General features: G+C 38.8%; 1 protein-coding gene across 6 annotated transcripts in view; it reads left to right on the top strand.

Annotated features, from left to right (window-relative positions):
* Positions 1 to 11027: 11027 nt before the first annotated feature.
* CACNA2D1 (calcium voltage-gated channel auxiliary subunit alpha2delta 1) overlaps positions 11028 to 21059 on the top strand; it is a 420472-nt gene continuing 410440 nt past the window's right edge. For all 6 annotated transcript variants that reach the window (XM_074144315.1, XM_074144313.1, XM_074144316.1 and 3 more), the window contains exon 1: positions 11028 to 11425. In XM_074144315.1, the coding sequence (XP_074000416.1) occupies positions 11331 to 11425 (95 nt within the window). In that variant the 5' untranslated portion in view covers positions 11028 to 11330. The remainder of the gene's footprint in view (positions 11426 to 21059) is intronic.

Genomic DNA, 21059 nt, shown 5'->3' with positions numbered 1-21059 from the left:
GGGTATTTTGTGGGCATTTTGTTTGAAACATTGGAGAATTTTCTAGTTTGAGAAAAAAATAACTACCTAGCAGATGCACTAGCTATTTCAAAATACTCCCTCCCGCTACACCAAAAGAAAACTGTACTGTTGATTGCCACTGCTTAATATTGTCTCCCACGCGTTCAGAAAGCCATGATTTCTAGAGTGAAATATCCAGGACAGTTCACTGAAATAAGGCTTGGCATCCAGATTGCCAGCCTGGCTTTAATCACCCTTTGAGTTATAGAGCTTGTAAATCACATATCAAAACACGGGAACACATCAATTAATGTTCTACTGGAAACAAATCAAGGACAAGCCTACAGTGTGACATTCTGCCAGTTTTATTTTGAATAGACGTGAGGGAAAAAGCTGAAATGTTTGGTCACAGCCTTTATTTACCCAATCTGTCTTATATACTATTGCATAATGCTATCACAATATTAATATGCAAATTGCCACTCAAATAAAAGCCATGCTTTCCCCATTGATTTTCAGCAGAGCTTCTGTTACAAAGAAAGATATTTAGCACTTATATTCCTTTTTCATCTTCAAAACTCTTTTAATTAATCCTTTTCCTTTCATTTCCCTGACCCTGCATTAGGTTTTCTACCTCCTTTACCCATGTATGCTCAAGGTTATGTCCTCCTCTCAGTGTTTTCATGAGACTTTTCATGTTTTCAAAAATGATCTCCCTCTCATCTCTTTTTATGCCTAGAAAGCAGACCTCGGGAGACTGGCCAGAAGAAAATGCTAGACAAGGGCAGAAGAAGTTTCCAAGGTCAAAAAGAAACAAAGGAACTCTATTTCCAGGGAATAATGAACAGTGGTCCCACCTATTGCTGCTGCTTTCTCTTAAGCAGGTGCCTCAGACTGGTCCCAGGCAATCTCTGGGGAGGTGACAAGGTGACTTCTCTGTAGGACATAATGCAAGATGTGGTTCAGCTTCCCTCAAGGGCAGTACATGTGGGCATCCAAGTCCATGGTGCCAGAGGAGAAAATAGCAGTAGCCTTTTGTGGAGAGGAACGTTTTTCTCCTCAAAGAGGATTTCTGATACGAAGCGTGGCGTGGGAGGCAAAACATGCTTGGGTCCTACAGGAATTTCCCAGCTCACTGGGAAAATATTGATCTGTGTTATGAAAGGAAACTTCTCAATCCAGATTTATCATTTTAAACATTAAAAACCTTTTTTTTTTTTACACCTTCTATTTTTATATATCTAATTATTTTATTATGCCCTGGATGACTATTACGTACCATGTGCTTTAGGTGGATGTTTTGATGACAATTTTAATTGCTGAACTATTAATACATACAAGCAGTTGAGGTGCGATCTACCCTTCTGAAGATCAGTCACAAACTGGGCACTACTTCCGACCTACTTGAAGTCTGAAACCAGGATTTCAGCACTGTGCAGGACAAATGCTTTTCTGCTTCAAAAGGTTATATTTCACTCCCAAAGCACAGATGGGCACATGTGGGACTTGGCAATGGGCTTCCCCTGGTAATAAAAAGGGGAAAATTCTTGTGGTACTCCTGGAGTCAGTCATCTGCATTTCAAAGTGGGGGAAAGGCTTTCTCTACTCGAGGGAGGTAGAACTCGACATTTAACGACACATTTCCTACCACAGCTATTGATGGTAACACACCTCAGATTGTTATAATTTTCATATGACATTTTAAGAGTTACAGTATGATAAATGATCACATTTACTTACAGAGAAAGTGCTAGTATTTTCCCAAACTGAAGGGCGTTTCTTTTTTTTTAAGAAAAAATGGATTTTGTCAATAATCCTATTTTCTCTGTTTCCTCTTAGTTATTTTTAAAAACCATCAGTTATAAATGTAAGGAAATATCTGAAATGTCCTTTGAAAAGGAAACATTTCTAGCTGTTATTTCAATTTACCATCTTGAAATATCGGAAAAAATTCTCACCTTTCTTTTTCCCCACAGTAGTTTCTAGTTTCAGTAATTTGTAATTTATCAGAAATTGCTTTAATTTTCACTTTATTTTCTGATATGAGAGGATAGTAAATATTAAACTATCCATATCTGCCTTTACCAGGACATTCTACCTAGGCGTTTCAGAATACTTCTTAACCAACAGCAGATGTTGTCTGAAGACAGAATTTAGAGATGACTCAAAGATAATAACAGGTACTTGGTGTGTTCACTGAAACACCTTGCTCTTGTTCTTGTAAATGTGCTTGGCAGGGGATGTAAAAAGCTGTATTTCAATTTGAAGAGACACAGTCACATGATTAATTTAAAATTGACATTAGATATTAAATTTATTAATGTCTTCATTCTTTCAAGTAATAGAGATCTATGATTTTAAACTTTTTAGTTCTAAACCACAGCCACTGGTAGTGTGTTTATATCTAATAAATCCGTGATGCTGGAGCCATACATAGCTCCACCTTTACTTGCACTGCATGCACTCTGACTTCACTGGACATTCTAGACTATACCAAAAAGTGCAAACTAGGATTAAATTTAAAAGGATCAAGTGACAGCAGATTGTTAACTTAAGTAATTGATTATTTAAATTCCTTAATCACTTCTGAAAATGTCCACATTCCTATATGACATTACTTTTTGTTTATCTTGCACTGCTTAGGGTTTGGGGATTTTTATATTTTTTTAATATCTATATATATGTAGTCAGATTGCCTTTGTCCTCCTGTTAGGAAAAAAAACCAAAAACAACAAAACAAAAACAACTACTCAACTTGCTTCCCTTCACACCTTCTTTAAATTACCATTGTAACTATGGAAACAGCTATTAAACTGGGAGTGGCAGTAATTAATAACATCTGCAAGTGCAATATGAAGTCTACAACATAATTAATCCCAGCATTTGGAGTGGATTGTGCAGAGCTGTCCTTTTTCTTTGCATGGAATTGCAGACTGCAGAGCTGATTATATCAAGGGGGCTTAACACTACTATATTGATAAATTATGGCTTGTGAAATAGTTCGGACAATAGAGGGGGTACTAACTCATATTAATAAATGACATCATTGTTACATAGTTCAATGGGGTATGATTCTGGAAAGAATTAGGCCCATATAGATACTATGGGAACATGCAAAAATTTTACTTCACGCTTTCAGACAATATAAAAATAATCACTGCTAAAATGATAGCAGAAGCTTGAAATTAAACTTCTAAATTCATTCCTTCATTTTAATTAGAGACTGGGGTTGTTCAGATGTGCAAGTTTACCTACATCTGCTTTTATCTTTTGACTTTTCACTTAAAAGCTGAATTGGAATTTTTTAAGAACTGCCCATTAAAGATTTTTAATAGATCGTGAAAGAGCTGAGAGAACCTATCTGGCCTTAGGCTTTATCGGAGAAGGAATATTATAAATATTTATTTATTATTTCATTATTTCTTAAGGGTACTTTGCATAAAGTCTACCATCTATCCCACCAGCTTCTCTCATTAGAAACTATGGGCACACAGAAGATATAAGTTTACCTTAAATCATTTTAGCAATAGGTGTAAAATGTGTAGCAGACGCGGTATTATCAGGTTGAGGTATGCAGCATCGCACAGGAGTGAGTCCTGCCCTCACCCTGAGCACAAGCAGAGAGCCTTGTGCTCCTAAACCAGAAGCTCTGTGGCTTCTGTTATCTGAGCTAATAATCTCTGCTTAGGGGAAAAGCATATATATTAGATTGGGTCCAGTCCCTGATAGTGGGGCCGTCTGTCTTCTGATCTGGCACAGCGTGGTCACAGCAAAGTCATGTCAGTGGTCAGTGTTAAAGACACTTGCATCTTCTTTTTGCTGTTATGACTCCTCATTTGCCATCTTTTAAAACTAAAGCAAGTGGACATGTGAACATCAGTGTGTAGATCAAACCTCTGTCCGTGTTCTCCTTCCCTTTTCTCTCCCTTGTAATCCTTCTCACTTGCCTGCGTCTCTTCCTTTTTAGCACTAGATTCTCCATCCCCTTACTAACTCATCTTCCTAATCAATTTTTTCCTCCTCATTTTCCTGTTTTCTTGTTTCATTTTACTTTTCCCCACCTCACTCTTTCCTTTCCTTTTCAAAATTTTATCTTCACTGGTTTGTCTTCATTTCCACATGCATACCCTTCCTTCTTGATTTGTACTTTCCTGTTCTGAACTCTTACTTTTCCTTTATTATCATTCATTCTGACTTTTTTTTTTCCCACCACTTCTTGGCCCCATATTCCATCTGAATTATTTTTGTGTCCACTAATAGTTTGTAAGGCAGATGAAATAGGGGACTGGTATCATCTCAATCACCTAGTTTAGGATGGGATGCATTATTCTGCAGAGGTATTGGTCTATGTCTTGCCTACAAATGGAGCCAAGATCACTAGGTTTTCCTACTTTTAAACTTAAAAGTATCAGGAGGGTGGTGATCCAACACTGAATGCAAACACTCCTCTGTAAAAGGTTCTTGGAGGCAATTCTCTGACAAATACCATTCAGGCACAATGCCTTATCCAAAGATACCAATGCTCATGCACTCTCAGGCTGTCATTCTCAGCTGAGAGCACAAGCCACTTAACAGCAGTCATTTAATCAAAAGCACCGTACTTACTGCTGTTACTTATTGGATAAGACAAAAGAAACTTTTGTTCCTTGTAGGAAGTCCATGTGTATCTCACCAAGTGCAGAATGAGAACAGTAACAACTATGTTCTGGAAAGAAGGGAGTCAGAAACAGCTTTCCTACTAAGCTTCAGCTCACCCTGTTGAACTTCCAAAAGCAGTGTCCGTGGCTGGACGGCTTGACAGCACTTACTCTTTTGCAGGAATATTGCTAATTAAAAAGTCAGCTATAACTTCTGAATGTAGCTTTCATAACCACCTGCTTAATTAGGTGAGATGGGTTAGGCAGGTATGAGGTATTGAGGTGGCTTCACTCTATTTGGCAGAAGCGGTTTCCCATGATTATTCTGATTGCCACCTCAAAGAGCAGCTGTCCTCTCCTTCCAGTGGGACGATGTACCTTTTCCTAGTCCCATAAAATTGCAAGATACCAGACTTCAGGAGAGTAGCATGCGTACATTTAGAAAAGCTTCTACTGGTGTATGGATGAATCTCACAGGGTCAAAATTTTGGGAAAAAAATGTCCGATTTACAAGGTGAAAGAAGAAATAAATATGTATTTTCGGTTTCAAGCAAGAACTGTGTCTGCTTAAAGTTAATGGAAGGAAAAGAATAAAGCAAGTTAAAACAGATTAGCGGCTGGGTGGAAGATAGACAAGGTTGTACAAAAATACTGTGTCACATAATCACACCCTTATATAAAATATACGTTATTTGTGTAAAACTGTTCTTAGAAGTTATATTTCTCTACAAACTCAGAATATACCACAGCTTAACATTTATAATTGAGGGTTTCCTCCAGCAAGATTACTGACATTTATGGTTTTCTGTGAACAGTGTCAAAACATCAATATGAGATTTAAAATGAGCACTTCTACATTACACTGTGAAATACAATACAGTGATTCTTGAAAAAAAAAAAAAAATTTTCCTTCCAAACACAGATGCATAATAATAATAATAATAATAATAATAATAGGAGGAACACAGAGCCTTTCAGAACTAAACTACCATCTCCATATAGTGCTAGTGTCCCGCATATTAGGATTATGAGGATCAGTGATAATTGAATAAACTTTGCATTACACTTCCACCTTAAATGGATGAAGTTTTACGTGCCTAGCACTTTGCTTTAAGGTAGTTTTCCTTGGTGTTCACTGAGAGAATATTTATTATGCTTGGCTCCACGTTTCAATATTAAACTATCCTAAAATTATTGTTGGTTTAATGCAAGCAAACACAAAAACTTTCAGTGTGACAATACATACATCCCTGCTCTCAACACTAGAATTAGGATGAATGTTCTCCTCAAATCTGACAATAACAAGAAAAACAATTAAAAAACAAAACAAAAACAATAAAAAAAACCACAAAACCATACCCACGTATTTATTTCGGATAGGAAAAGTTTTGCTACTAGATTCAGCATGCTTACTCAGATGTGAATAAAAACATGGGTGACAACACAACAGTGTTGACTACCTTGCTGCTGTATGTAGCTCACAAAGTTTTTACAACATAAAATAATATCCAATTCAAATGCGCAAAACAATTCAGCTCACGCGCAATGGGCTGGATCCTGTATTTCCATCTAGTGCAAACTTGAATAAGAGGGTGTTTTTCCCCTGAAATAAGAAATTGAGATCAGGCTCCCTGTACACTCTAGTCACCCCAGTACAACCAAACAGAATGAGAATTATTCAGTGAGATAACCCCCTCCTGCCCTGTGTAACACGCAAACATAAGGAAAATACTACATGCCTGGAACAAAATGGTGTTTTGATATAAAAAAACGCCCCTTTTTACTGTATTTCAGCAAGCACATTTTGGCTGAACTGAATGACATCTGGGGTTCCATCTAGCAAAGTACTTGCCACCCCAACCAGAAAGGTGAAGTGTACTCAGCACACTGCAGATTAGGGTCAGCAAGAATAACAGCCACTACTGATTTATTGAATATAACCCCCCCAAAAAAGACACTTAAAACACTTCGTCATTGCATGCTATCTATTCACACAAGTGCTACAATTGCCCTATATGTTAAGTCTTAAACTGCTACTGTTTTTGAAAAGTTTTATGACAATGCTGATTACTGAAGAATGAGTTTATAAGCAAGCATAAAATGAGATTAATAGAATTTTGAATCTGTTTCAAACTTAATATATATATATATATTTTTTTTTTTTAAAATGGATAAGAGACAGAAGGCCGAACCCTTTTGTCTCCCATGTTGGTTTTGCATCAGGGTAAACCATTTACAAAAATATAAATAACATATCCAGAAATTGAAATTAAAGAGAAAAGCTTAATGCTGAATTAATACTTGTTACAGACATACTGAACTGAGAAGAAGCCTTTGACGCAAAATAGATTTCATATTTTTGCAATAAGAATTTTTATTTCTGACATACAGACCACCACGGTCAATTGAAAGATTCCCAGTAATTTCAGTAGAATCATGGAATAGAATAGAATCATCTAGGTTGGAGAAGACGTTTAGGATCATCGAGTCCAACCATAAACTCAACACTGCCAAGCCCACCAAGTAGGCGCAAAGGAAACTTTCAAAACTCCTTCACAGAAAGGTCTCGGTCAGATATGACAGGCAATAAATTTAGAATGAGGTGAAGTAAGAATGAAGAAAGATCTACTTTCGTGGTTTGTCATTCAAGTCTATATTTAAGTGCTTAAAAAAGAGGAGTTGTCAGCTGTAATAGATCTTTAAGAACCTTAACACAGATAAATTATAAGAAAATCTGCAGTGCAACGTTACTGTGAAGTAAAAACCACATATTTAAAATATTGTTTGAAACGTGACTGTGTAGGAAATAGTATAATCATCAAATGTAAAGGAATTGATCACTTTGGAGATATTAATGGCTTTTTAAAATTTCATGATGAAACTACATTTGTGCGCTTTCTTTCTGGATTATGGGAGGATGAAGAAATATCAGGAAACTTAATTCTGCTAGCATTATTTTTAAGTCAATCACACTTTCCTGTCAAAGCTAGTGGGAACTCATTTGAGCACAATTACTCACATCCACACTTTTGTAGGATGAGGTCGAGATTTCTAAATATTCTGCATCTTTATTAAATACATGGTATATAAATGCATTTTTAAGCCATAAATAATTAGGTGAAACAAAATCAGGGTGCATAAATAACACATCGCTCCTGGAGTAACTCCTGCATTCTTTTCTTCCACATGCGTCAGGGTGGCATTTGCTTCCTAAGTTTCAGACTCAAAAAAAGGCAAAAATTCAAAACCCAGCTTCAAGCCTCACTTAATTTTGAAGAAATACTGTTATTGGAGTCCAACTTTTCTCAAAACTGGGCCCTGGTCCAAGCTTGCTTGTAAATCCTGTAAAGCTCTCAGGCTGAACTTGAGTTGCCTAGCACAGATCTGAGTCTTCCCATGAACACCAGACAGGTAGCCCTTGCTGAGCTCCATTTTCCAGCCCTGGCTGCTCCTCAACACCTCAATCAGCTTGTTTGGAGCCAATCTGGATATTGCTCCTCCGTGCTGCAGCTGCATTTAGACACCTCTTCTCTTCTCTTTCCTCCCGGAAATTCAGTGAGCTCCACAGGCATTCACTTGCACCTAAGCGACATTCGGTGAAGGTTTACATTGCAGAGAGTCCTGTTATACAGTTGTAAACAGTACAGTAGATTTGATGCTTCAAATATTGCTGTATTAAAACATAGTGGAATTTTCTCTAGCATCTTTTTCACATTTCAGTTATTGTTACAGTGTATTAGTACTCATGAAACAGCCACAATTCAGGCCTTATGGTACTAGGTGGGGTGCCAACCCACCCATGCATTGCACTATTGCATTGCTAGCCATGTGCTAATGTTGTTGGAATTATTAGTAGCAATAATTATTGCCCTAAGGAGCTCTATAAATGATGGATGCAGCATCGGAAATGCAGACTTACAGAAAATTATACTAAATATGAAAGAAATATTCCTGTGTAACCCTATAGTTTTCTATTTTTTATTTTACATTATCATTCTTTGATCTTTCTTTGTGTTCTGTATATTATATTCAAACAATACATGTGAGGGAGAGTGGTTGTGCTTATTCCCACCTAATGAAATCATTTCCCAGGTAGGTTCACACAGTCATCTGCACCTTCTTTTGCCCTGACCAACATGTACATCCATCACTGGGAGCACCTCTTTCCCAGCTCCATGCCCATGGCTTGGTGGGCAGTGTGTGGGCCTCTGGGGGAAACACAGCTGGGAATTGAACACGAGCACTTTTCTGTTGAGCAGAGATGACATGGGTGAATGCTGGATCCTTCAGGTAGCGAAGAAGCCAGGTGGGGCATTTCCATCTTTATTCTGAAGAGGTGTTGCTGGAGCATTAATCCATCACTGTATTGCCCACTGGGAAGCTGTAGGTGTTTTGGGGCACAACTAACATCTAGTTTGTGGATCTCAGTAGAGTTTAGGCATGAACTCATGCTGATCTTCAGAGTCCTATCAAGGAACAGAACATGGGTTTTTTTTAATATTCTCATTCGTAACTGAATTAATGTCCTCTTGATACTGGACAACGGTACCCTTAAACAGAGTACCCTTAAACGGCGTGGAGCCCCAAGAGTAAGGAGATGCCTTCAACCACACTAACTGTCTCGTCTTCACCCTGGATCTCATCTCAATACATCCTCTGTGAAGCAGGCCCTCTGTGTCACATCCCCATGACTCTGCAGTTACCCGTCACACCTTGCAGCAGAGACCCTTGGTGCCTCTACACCCCTGTAGGAAAACGGAGGTGCTCAGATGAGCAGTTGTAGCCGAGTATTTGAAGTGTTGCCATTTGATGTGGCAAAACCATAAAGCGTATGGAGACTTACAAAAGCTGTGCTACAGGTATTCTTCAGATTGTCTGAGTCTACAGGCTGCAGTATCATTTTAGAAATTGCTATTTCGGACTTACATCCAAACCCTGAATCCTACGTACCTACAGGTAGGTGGATAGGTGAGGACAACCGAGAGTTCTTCCCACCAGCTCCAAAGTGCCAGCTCCAATCCAGAGACAATGTGGATGAGTGACTGCATGATTTACAGATTGCAACCGAAATATCGTGCTGGCTTCGAGCCTGGGCAATGCGAACACTCAATTCTTCATTTGTGGATCTCAGCTCTGGTCCTTTTGCCACCTTCGAAATAGAGACGAGCATTTTTCTGGTTTATAGAAATTGTGAGTTAACACATTCAAGAGGAGCCAACTCTTAAATACAAAGGGTGTGAAAACAATATGAATACTGGGTCTGCTCTTTCATTTTCACCTCTTGGGCTAAGTAAATATATAAAAATATAAATATAATTACATAATTATATTGAATTAATTAGATAAATACATATATACATACATAAAGAAAAAGAAACAAATAGAAATAACAACTCACAGATTGAAAAGGAAATCGAAATTGCTACTGAACTTTCAACTGCTTTAGTAAATAAGCTTAGAAGTACTTCCCTGAACTACTTTCTCCGTTTGTACGGAGAACGTATAGTTGCCACAGAGACTGGTATACGTGAGATGGGGAAAATAAAGGACGGCAGAGGGAATTCGCCCACCGAATTTTCAAAGGAATCTGAAATGAATCCCTAGGTTAGAGATGCGGCTGGGGCGGGGGATGAAGCCTGAGGGCTCCCAGCCGCGTCCCCGGGGACCCGCTTCCCACAAGCGCTTCGGGGACCCGCCGGGGACGGGACCCTGCGGAGGGCTGGGGTGGCCGCGCCGCACCGCTCCGCCGGGCTCCGCTCCGCAGGCGCGCAGCGGCTGCGAGAGCGGCACCGCGCTGCGCTCGCCCCTCCGCGCTGAGGAGCGCTTCTACAGCCAGCAGCGGAACGACCGACGTTTATACATACATATATAAATAATTAATTAATTATTTTTATATATAAATATGTATATACACGCAGCCCAGACTGGCAGCACACGGGCTGCGTGAGGCTGCGGCTTAACAGCGAGGAGGAATTAAAATAAGGCACGAAGCGGTTTTAAAAATAGGGTGCGGGCGGCGGGGAGGTGCGGCACGCCGCGGGGGGGGGGCGGCCCGGCCTTGCCCGGCCCGGGGAGTTCCTCGGCTGCCTTGTAAGGAGCGCGGCCGCCACAGGGCCCGGCGCCCTCCCCCGCTCCCCGCCCCGACTTTCCCTCGCCGCCGGCAGGGAAGGCAGGAGCCGGGAGCGATCTGCCCGTCTTCAACTCTCTCCCTTTCTTTCCTCCTCTTCCTTCGGGAACCCCCACCCCGCCTGCCTCTCTCCTCCTCCTCCTCTTTCTGCTCTGCAACCGGGGGAATAAATCAGGGAAGGAGACACACGCACAGAGTGAGCGGAGATCTGTTACAAAAGTAGCCCTGATGGCGGCGGATCAGATGAAGCCGGAGCTGCTGCTGGAGTAGGAGAGAGTAGAGTATCTCTCTCTCTCTCTTCTCTATTTCTCCTCTTCACCCTCTCCACCCACAGATCTCCATCGTTTCTCCTCCTCCTTCCCACCCTCGCCCACGCTCCCGCTTCTCCGCACATCTCTGGGCTGCGCCTCCTGCGAGGGGGCGGGTGGGGTGGGGTGGGGGGGGGGAGCGGAGGAGGCTTTAAAAAACAACAGCCCCCCCCACACCACCACACACACAATAATTGAATTTATTATTATTGCCGTCTCGCCGACTTGGGGAAAGGGGATCGATCTTCGATCAGGAAGATGGCTGCTGGCTGGCTGCTAGTCTTTAGCCTGACACTTTTCCAGTCCCTGGTGATGAACCATTCCTCGGAGGGACCTTTCCCTTCGGCCACCACGTAAGTCCCCGCGGGCACCGGGGGTCTGGGGCGGGGTGGGAGCACCGCCGGGACGGGGGGGGGAGGGCGGGGGGGGGCACCTCTGTGCCGGAGAGAGCGCGGCGCCGGCGAAAATACAAAGGGGAAATACAAAGTAAGTCCGGGCGGAAAGTGGCGGTGAGGTGAAACTGCGGGATTTCGGCTGGTTTTGCTTGGGAAAGAGTCAGGTTAGAGGAAGGTCTCTCCGCGGGGGAGTGTGCCCCGGTGGCGGCCGGCGGCGGGACTTTTGAGGTGAGGGCTTTGCCTCACAGCCCCGCTCCAGAGCGGATCCCAGCTCCAAATATACCCCCGGCAGCTCAGCCGCGCTGAGGGGAAAGTTTCGAGTTACACTGAGCCCGCCCCCTCCTCCCACAAAGATTATTTCAGCCTGGCTGGAGTTTTAACGGTATTTAAACAAGCAAACAAACAAACAAAAAAAATTAAAACTTTAGCCATTTCGTTTCAAATTCACGCAAAAGGCAGGTTTTCCTCGCCTTTCTTGCGGCCGGCGGCTGGAGCAGGCAGGCGAGCCTTGCTCTGAGTTCTGAGCCTGTGCTTCAGCTCACTCCTACCTGGCCGTGTTCCAGCGCACACCACGGGTATTTTGACAGTCGCAGGGTTTGTTTTCTGTCCCTGGTCGCCTGGGGGGGGTGTGGGGGGGTGGCTGGGTGTGCGCAGGCGTGTGCTACACCAGAGGGGCTTCGGCACGCTTAAAGCTACCCAAGTAAAGAACTGTTTTCTTCAGCCTCGGCCTTGCAAATCCTCACTTCTCAGAAATCCCCTTTGCCAGAGCTGAGGGATGCTCTCGGTGCAAGCAGCTTTCTCTTCTGCGGAGCCGTAAGATAGAAATCTTTGAAGCATTGCATACTTACTAGCATGAAAGTGTTGCCCAGAGCAGTGAAAAGATCGCATCATGAGAGCAGGCAATAAACGAAAGGCAGAAATAAGCTAATACATCATATTTGAAATTCGCCTACAGATTGGAAAAAAAAAAACCCAACCCACAACAAAACATTATGGACTAATGACTGTGTTTTCTTCTTTCTTCCTCACATTATTATTTTTATATATATATATTTATTTTTTTTTCGGCATTTACCTTCGTCCCTAAATCTGGGTTAAAGCTACCAGTAGGTAACTTTGAAGTGAATGACTCACTTTAATACATTTTACATAAGAAAAGCAGTGCTAACGGTAGTCTTCCCTATTGTTTAACGCTGGGTAGAATTTATTGCCCTCGTTCATCCTATGCAGAAGGATGAGTTTACAGCAATTACCAGCAATGCGTTCACACCAATTAGTACTCCTGGTAGGTTGTTATAATTGGATTCAGTTCTGAGTATCGGTTCCATTATGAAAGACTCAAAGGGATGCTCTCACTGTTAAATGAAAGAAAGGAATACAAAGATAAGTGTAAAACAACCACTTAATACCTTCTAAGTTGAATAAATCTAGCTTTTCATTGAAGGGAAAATTATCTTTTAAAATATTGTCGTATCACAATTTAGTAAGATGTGCAATGTAGAAGCAAGAGTGACAAAATACAAAGCCAGGGCTTTTTAAGTCAGTGCTTTTCTTGTGTTTGAGCTCCTGTATTTACTGTTTCTTATTGAGCTGATAAGGTTATCATACACAACTAATTACAATTTATCTTCTACATAGATTTTTCTAGTTTTAAGAGAGAAAGAAATATGGAACCTAGTGAAATTAAAAGAATACTATATAAAAAGTACATTGTATAATTTCAAATAGAAATCTAGATCACTTTTTAGCATAACATGACGTGATATTTCCTTAAAACTGTTTTTGTCCTTCTGACCATGTTTGCTAATTCCCTGCAGAATTTACCTTTGCTGACAGGCAGGATAATAGAAATTGTCAACAAGGAAACATATTATATAATACAAGTTTAGTTATAACTATACCTATGATTAAGTAATTCAGGATATTATGTTCGTCAATAGCATTTCCATGTTCTACACAATCTACTTGCTGTTGGCTTTCTTTTTTCTCATTATTATTCTATTGAAATATTGTAGAAACAATCTGTAGCGCCTGTCCATCCTTCATAGTAATGTTTCCCTTTTGAAATTAAATCAAAGTGCAAATAAGGCTTAGTTCATTTAGAAGACAGCACAACAGGTTGATGCAGGAAGAGCTGCTTTGCAAAAAGTAATGATGTAACAGGTGAAAGAGAAAACAATTTTTGGATTCTTTTTTAAGACTTGACAGTGGTGTTTTGTTTCCTACTTTAAATTACAAATGGGGAAGAACAAAGAGAAGTGACGCAAATGCCCTTAATGTGAAAGATATTATATTTTAAGAATATTAAAATTAGGAAAAAATGACAGAAGAGAATAAAGAAAAGAAAGGATATTAATAATTGAAGAACTGAAGGTTTGCTGATATAATGTTCTTAGCTACCTACTTTCTCCCCATTATTTTCAGTCTCTTTTTCTCTTAGTTAAAAAGTTGGTCTGAGGAAGCAGTATTTCCCAGCTGTTGTATGAAAAATGTGCATATTCAGGGCTATGTACTTCATGATTTCATCAACAACTCATTACCGTACAATCACTTTTCCTTCAGTCATCTGTTCCTTCTGCATCAGTAAATATTTTAACACTTGCTTTTACTAAAACATCCAGAAATCTTTATCACCAATACAGTAGTGTACAAGTATGAAACATTTTTAGCTGAAGGTTTAAGCAACGCCTGTTTGGTAAAATCTCAGTCATTTGATTAATTTTACTTCTCTGACCAAGCAAAAAGGCTCTAGTATATTTACCCAGAAATGTATAGAGAATTTCAAGTGAAGGACTGTGCTGTATGAAATGGGAGCTCTAATTTTTCATTAAAAATCTAAGCAGGTGGTATAATAGCATTTGTTGCTTCCTGGGTTGAAATATTTCATCACATATTGTAGACTTTTCTTTAATGAACTATTTAAGTATAGCATAATTATGTCTTGATCTTTAGCTATAAGGTTTAGCTACTAAATAATACATAATAAGTTTCATTAAAATGTGTCATTTTCATTGTATCATGTAATAGGGGTGTTGGTATAGGATGTCACGCTCTTACTTTTAACATAGCAACCCCAAATACTTCCATTATACACACAACACAGCAGGTATTTTGAACTTACATGAGAATATTGTTGTATATAGTACTCCTGTCGCTACAACCACACTACTGCTAACGCAGTAGGCAAGGCACTTCTTTCTTTGTAGCCATACATATTTATCTATCATCCGCACCTATACGGACTTAAGAAAAAAATGCTATTAAGTAACTGTAGTTTGTATGTTTCCTGCTAAACGTAGCATCGGACTCACTTTATTTCTGTTCTTTTATCTATGCTGCATCAAAACAGATAGTCTGGAGTTTAAAAATATCTTGTAATTCTTAAGTATACTTTTGACAGCGTATGTCTTAGCAGAGTTGGTATTTTTACTGATAGTAACATACAATATAAAGATGTACCTATTGCTTCCTGGTAAGAAACCTGTCTGTTAAAAAAACAAAAACAAAACCAAAACCAAAAAACAAACAAACAAAAAAAACAACCAACCAAAAAAAAACCCACAACAAAACAGATATTTTAATTTTGATGAGCCTACAGATGAAGCCTTTCAATATCAATGGTGCTGTTTCTGTAATTACATCATTCCGGAGATAGCTTAATGCCTGTTTTTAATTTATTTTCTCTAATTTTCCTCCCCCGTTCATTTTATCTCTTTCTTTTATCTTTTATCCTTTTTTCCTCCTCAGTCACCTGTTCTGTATGTAGAGATTAAATTATGCGTTGTATTCAAGCCAGATCTGCTACTTAGATCAGTTGGTGTAAAACATCTGAGGATAAAAATAGCCTACAGAGGACAAAAATAATATACATATGATCATATATATATCTGTATGCAGTTAGGAAATATTTAGAAAAGAAGTTGTGTATTCCCATTTTTCATTTGCATGAATCATCCTTACTGTTTTGGTGTCATTAGGACAAGTCAGGGAAATCTATATTAGTCATATGAATTAGAGCTTGCACAACTGGGACATTCGTATTTTTGGTTTCTGCACATGGACCTAACAAGTGTGGGTCTTGCTGAGAATGTAGCTGGACTTGGTGCACAGCGTCGCTTTCTATATGAAATCGGTGACCAAATGTAGATAGAAGGGATTTATGATGTGTTCTTTTCATCTGTCTCTCCTGTCAGACTTAGGGATTTTGACACCTCTCATATACATATAATCACATTTTTAGCGTAAAGTCTGTGATAGAAGAATGCCAATTTTATTGCTGATGTTAATTAGAAAAGACAGCTGCGTTAATGGATTGTAAAATATCAGGCTCTTTCTCATTTGAAGATGGTATTTTCCAATCTACTTAAAAATCTTCATTATTGGGAAAAAAATAATATGCTGAAGTGTACCTTCCTACCAGTGAATTGGAAAGAAAGCCAAAAGAGGTGCTTAGAACCAGGGAAGTGCAATATCACCTCTTAGTGTTTTCTCAGCAGCACATGTCTGAATGCTGAGCATTACGCAAGATGCATAAACCCACCGGTATTTTAAAAAGTATCACTCCAATCCTTTCTTCTGGTAGAAATATAGTTAAAGATAAGTGTGTAACAGCTTGTTGATTGGTGTTGGTTTCTTTTTGTGAGTGTCTCTGTACATGTGATGGTTATAAATGCAACTTATTTGTATCCACAAAGCATTTTTCTCTTTTGCATATTTTACGATGTAAATCACAAATGTTTTTTTTTTGTGTTTTTTTTTTTTTTTCTTTTTGTTTGTTTGTTTCACTCTTAGATGTTTATGCTGGGGCCTCAAAATTAACAAATTCTATAGATTTACATTTTATTAAGTATGAAAATTCAGCTGAAAACATCGAAATAGATACTGATCATAAGAGATGAAATTTCATTGAAATAAATCAGCATTGTAGAGGTTCTTGCCATCTTTCATTTTGCAGTGATGCTATTTTCAGAACTGCATTGCTCATACCCTGCAAAATGATTTTATCCAAGAATTCAGCTGCTAGAAAGAGAGCTGGAGCTTGGCAGCACATTAGTCTGAAATGTATTCATTGTTAAATAGAAGGCCTGTTGTACAGATCTTAAAAAATATTTATCTAGCAGAGCATTTTAAATTGATGGAAGCACCGTCAAAGTATTATTACTTTAATCTTTTGTAACAAAGAAGCAAAATAGACTATAGTTGCCCACTGATAACTGTGATCTGACACGCTTGTGCCTTTATTCTTCCCTTCTGCGAGAAGCCTTTAACCAAGGTAGTATTATCTTCTAGACCAATGTTTGACTTAAACCTCTGCAAGACAGGGGTTGTGGTTTAGGAACATTTTAGTAGTTTAAGAGAAAAATGACTCATTCTCTCTGTTGTTGGACATAGCAGAAGCGGAACTGGGCCCCAGATTGTTTTGTACTTCTTTTAGCAGTAGAGGAGCTTTTGATCCCGATGTGCTTGGGACGCATGTTGTGCTTACAGTGCTTATAAAGACCTTAGAGGCAAAAGCTGATATTATGGACTACAGAAAAATGTTGTTTTCTAGTGCCTTGTTAAAATATCTGCTTTAACAGAATAAAAGATTTACCAGAATGTACCACTGGAATAAGATTGTTGGACCATAGCTATAATTTGGTAAAGCCAGATGCCATCCTTTATTTATGTCTTTTATGAATGCTGAATCAGACTTCTTTACAGAAGGAATGACAGCTCAGTGTCCTCGGTGTCCAAGTAAAACATATCTAGCACCTTGAAAATATATAGAACTTAAGAAGTACAAAATAGTAACTGCATTTCTGCTCCCACCCCTGGGCAGTGCTGGTGCGTTGGATCACTCTTAGCGCCGTCTTGGATCCCTCTTAGACCATTCCTGCGTCAGCTTTTTCATTCCATATACAGCTGCTGCAAGACAGGTATCAATGAACACTTAAATAATTTGCCTTTGGGATTACAGCTCTGATTTATTTCTCTTGTTACACTGAAGTTGATCCTACTCAACTTTTCTCAAACCTATCTTGTGCAATGCTGCTGTTCCATAGGATCAGACCAAGAGCTGGATTTTGCATCAGTTAGGCCATTGCTTACTGTAGCCAACTGGTCATGGCTATTACAGAGTGTTGTGATTCTTCTTTCCCTCCGGATTTCCTATAGTAAAAGAGAACTGGAATCAATATTGTTTGAAGAATATGATTTTTATGTCAAGCAGTACTGTGTAATGCACATTGTAGTGATGCAGGAGTGGCTCACATTTAAAATGCAAATATGTAACACTGATAGTGAAATCACCCTCAACTGAATTTATACTTAAGTAATGTTCATGGGTTGGATATTCTCAACTTAGGGCCAGACTATGCTGCTGAAATTAAAAAGTCTTGTTGACATTCTCAGAAAAAAAAATTCAGTGCATGAGCGAAGATTTTCAAAATATGCCTCAGCAGTTTTTAATAGCTAAAAATTAATGGCATTTGCCTGCAGCTATTCGGCTCAAGAGGGATTTGTCTTCTCCAGTGCTTTCCAAACTATTTTTGACCTACTCTGCTTCTAAGCAAATTCAACATTTCACACCTTCCTTCCTCCCAGACTTAATAAGTTTTCAGGGTGAAATGTAGAATATATGCGCTTTTTCACAAGCACACTGTGACAAGAACATGGCTCACTGTTTGGTAACGTTATACTAATGATGTTAGGGAAAGGACCACGTTTTTTCTCTTATGTCCCTCCTTACAACACCTTTCTCTGCTCCCTAACAGCAAACCGAAGACAAAGAGCCAAATTTCTGTTCCTTGTATAATTTTTGCTATTTATTTATGAAGATTCTAACAAGTTTATGAAAAAGATTGACATTATTTTGCATCAACAAATCAGCAAGCTTTTGCAGTTAATTACAGTAATTCAAAATCAGACTTTTTTTTTTTAATCTGAGGCAGGCCTGAAATACCCATAGAATATGAATATGAAGTCATAATATTGCTGACTATTATAAAAAATATTTTATTGGATTTTTCACCCTCTTCTTAAATTATGTTCTCATTCCTTCTCATTTGAGTGTTGGTCAGGACAAGAACTATAGTCTGACTTGATAACAGATTTTCTACATACTGATTTAAGCACTTTTCATTTTTGAAATTTGCTCTGTTTCTCCAGAGCCATGAATGTTAAGCCAGGAATGCAGAAAGATGAGGATTTTTTTAAAGAATATGTCCTGTGGATTTTATTGGCTAAGAATAAATTTTTCCCAGCAATCATTATTTTTAACATGGAGGTGTATATTGGATCAGTGGTCCTTTCTTTAGCCCTCATGCATATAAAGTTTCAGTTGAAGTCTATGAGCAAAGACTCTCAAATTTACCCATTATGATAAATTCTGATTTACTTTTGACCTGATTTGTGAAGTAAATAAGAACATGAAGGAGTTTCTGAGTCCACAGTCTAGTTTTTGTAGCAATCTGATGCTAAATTATGTTAATTTTTATTTAAAGGGGAAAAGCTAGACTTGGTTCAACCAAACAATCTTTTAACTCGAGTGCTCCTGTTTCCCGTGTGCGGCTCCCCACTAGACTGGTCTAGAGCTTAAAACATTCCCCAGCAATATAATCTCTCCCTCCCTTGTCTTTGCTGGGACTTTTATTTTCTTTTGCAAAGCGTGGACTAAATCTTCTTTCAAATAGGCATAAATATAAAGTTATAAAAGTTCTCTGGGTAAGGGTGGCAGGACAAGGGCCTAAATCAAGTGCCATTTTTCTCAATTGTCACTTTTAATACCGTGCTGTATTTTTCTTTCTGCGCTAAGGTAGTCTTAAACAAACCACTAAAAGGGAAGTTTTCTTCATTCTTGGAATGAGTAGAAATTTGCCACACCTGGTTTGGGTTGACTCTCGATTTGAAATTCAAACCTTTTCCTTAGGAGGAAACTGAATCACAGGGGCTGTTCTGTCAAAGATAACTAAGTGAAACATTTTGCAGTCTAAGCTGGAAGAATCCAGTTTATTGATACCGCAAGAAGGAGGAGAGTAATGATAATGAGGTAACTAGAAGTATGAATTGCAAAATTCGGGTTTTTACTATTCCTTCCTCCACTCTTACAGGTGAATAATTTACTCCCACACATGTAGGTCGAACACCCCGTTAGACTAGTCAAAATGTGGAGGGATAAGTTCAACAGTCCATTTCAAGACAAGTTTTGGTTTATGATATTGTGATATGGACTAGTGGGAAAAATGTTTTATTTTGTAAATGGCTGAACAAACTCTCCCACTGATCATTTTCCCCCAGTGTGGATTTGAATTGTCTATTTGGTAGAGGTCTTGTGGATCCTAAATACAGCCCCATACTTGGAGGTGATATTCTTTACTGGGGGAGTGCTCAGCCCTGTGAGATACCCTCTTGATACTCCGTTTTATGGGTTTAATCCAGAAATTTTATGGATTCTGATGCAGATGTTAATGCAGATGCTGTTTTTTTGCAGTATATGGCTGATTTCTTTTAGTAGATTGAATTAGACTAAAATATAGTACACAGTATACTAGTCTTCAGACAGTATTTAGAATAATTCTTGCAGAGGTTATTGAATGTCCATATTTTATGTTAGCCTTAGGTGTAATTTTATTCTTTTTACATCTAGGTGTAACAAGGCCAGTAGATTTTTTTTTAAAGACACATTAAAGGGAAGAGACATCCATGTAGGAATGCATGGTGAGAGAAATCGAAAATTGAGTGAAGTGAACAATGAGCTTTGTTGCACCATCCTCTTCTGTGGAAAGTTTTCCTTTGTTAGGATTGTTAGCTTTGTGTGTATTTTCCTAACACAGCAAGTATTTCTTAATCTGAGACTTTTCTCATAAATCCATTCAGTGGCACCAATTTAAAAAAAAAAATAAAATAGATGTAATAGGCTTTTTAATTTACTTTTATTTAATCAGAAATATTCTGATTTTGTTTTCTATGATGTACATCTTGAACTGCGTGTATCTTGGCTGAGCTCTTTATCATTGTATATCTCTATTATTATCTGCATCCCTTTATCTGCCTTGCATTATTTCTTAAGTTCTGTATCTTAGTTTTGCACACTAATTTCTCAGTAAGGTCAGAAACTGCAGTATATTAGCATTTAGTCAGGTAAGGGTTTATAGTCAAGATTAATTTGATAGCTAATGCCTCTAAAGCCCTCTGTAGTTGAAAAGTGTTGTTAAACTGTTAAGCCGTGTTTATTAAGATGTTTTGCTATATTTGCACCTTAACTCAGAAACTTGCATGACCAAATCTTTCCTGGATGGTTTACCTGGTTCTCAAAGGTGGATTTTTTTAAACAAAACCTTTGTAGAAAAGGTACCACCATATCTTCTTCTTTTGGTAATTTGAGATCTGAAGAGTTAGAAGAAATTTATCCCTACGATCTGTACTTCTTGGATGTACACAGATTGTAAAACATAAGCTTAACAGCATTTTTAGAAACTAAGAGGAGTCAGCAAAAATCTGCAGACAGTATCATGAAAAGAAGCCAGCATATGTGACTCATGCCAGCGCTGTGTGGTAGTTGCACTCCTTTGCCACAGTGCAAATCACTGTTCTCACTGTTGCAGTCAGCTGG

The sequence above is a fragment of the Numenius arquata genome, chromosome 2 (assembly GCF_964106895.1).
Source record: "Numenius arquata chromosome 2, bNumArq3.hap1.1, whole genome shotgun sequence".
In the NCBI taxonomy this organism is placed as follows: Eukaryota; Metazoa; Chordata; class Aves; order Charadriiformes; family Scolopacidae; genus Numenius; species Numenius arquata.
Note: the sequence above shows the minus strand (reverse complement) of the source record. Positions and strands in the feature narration are given on the sequence as shown.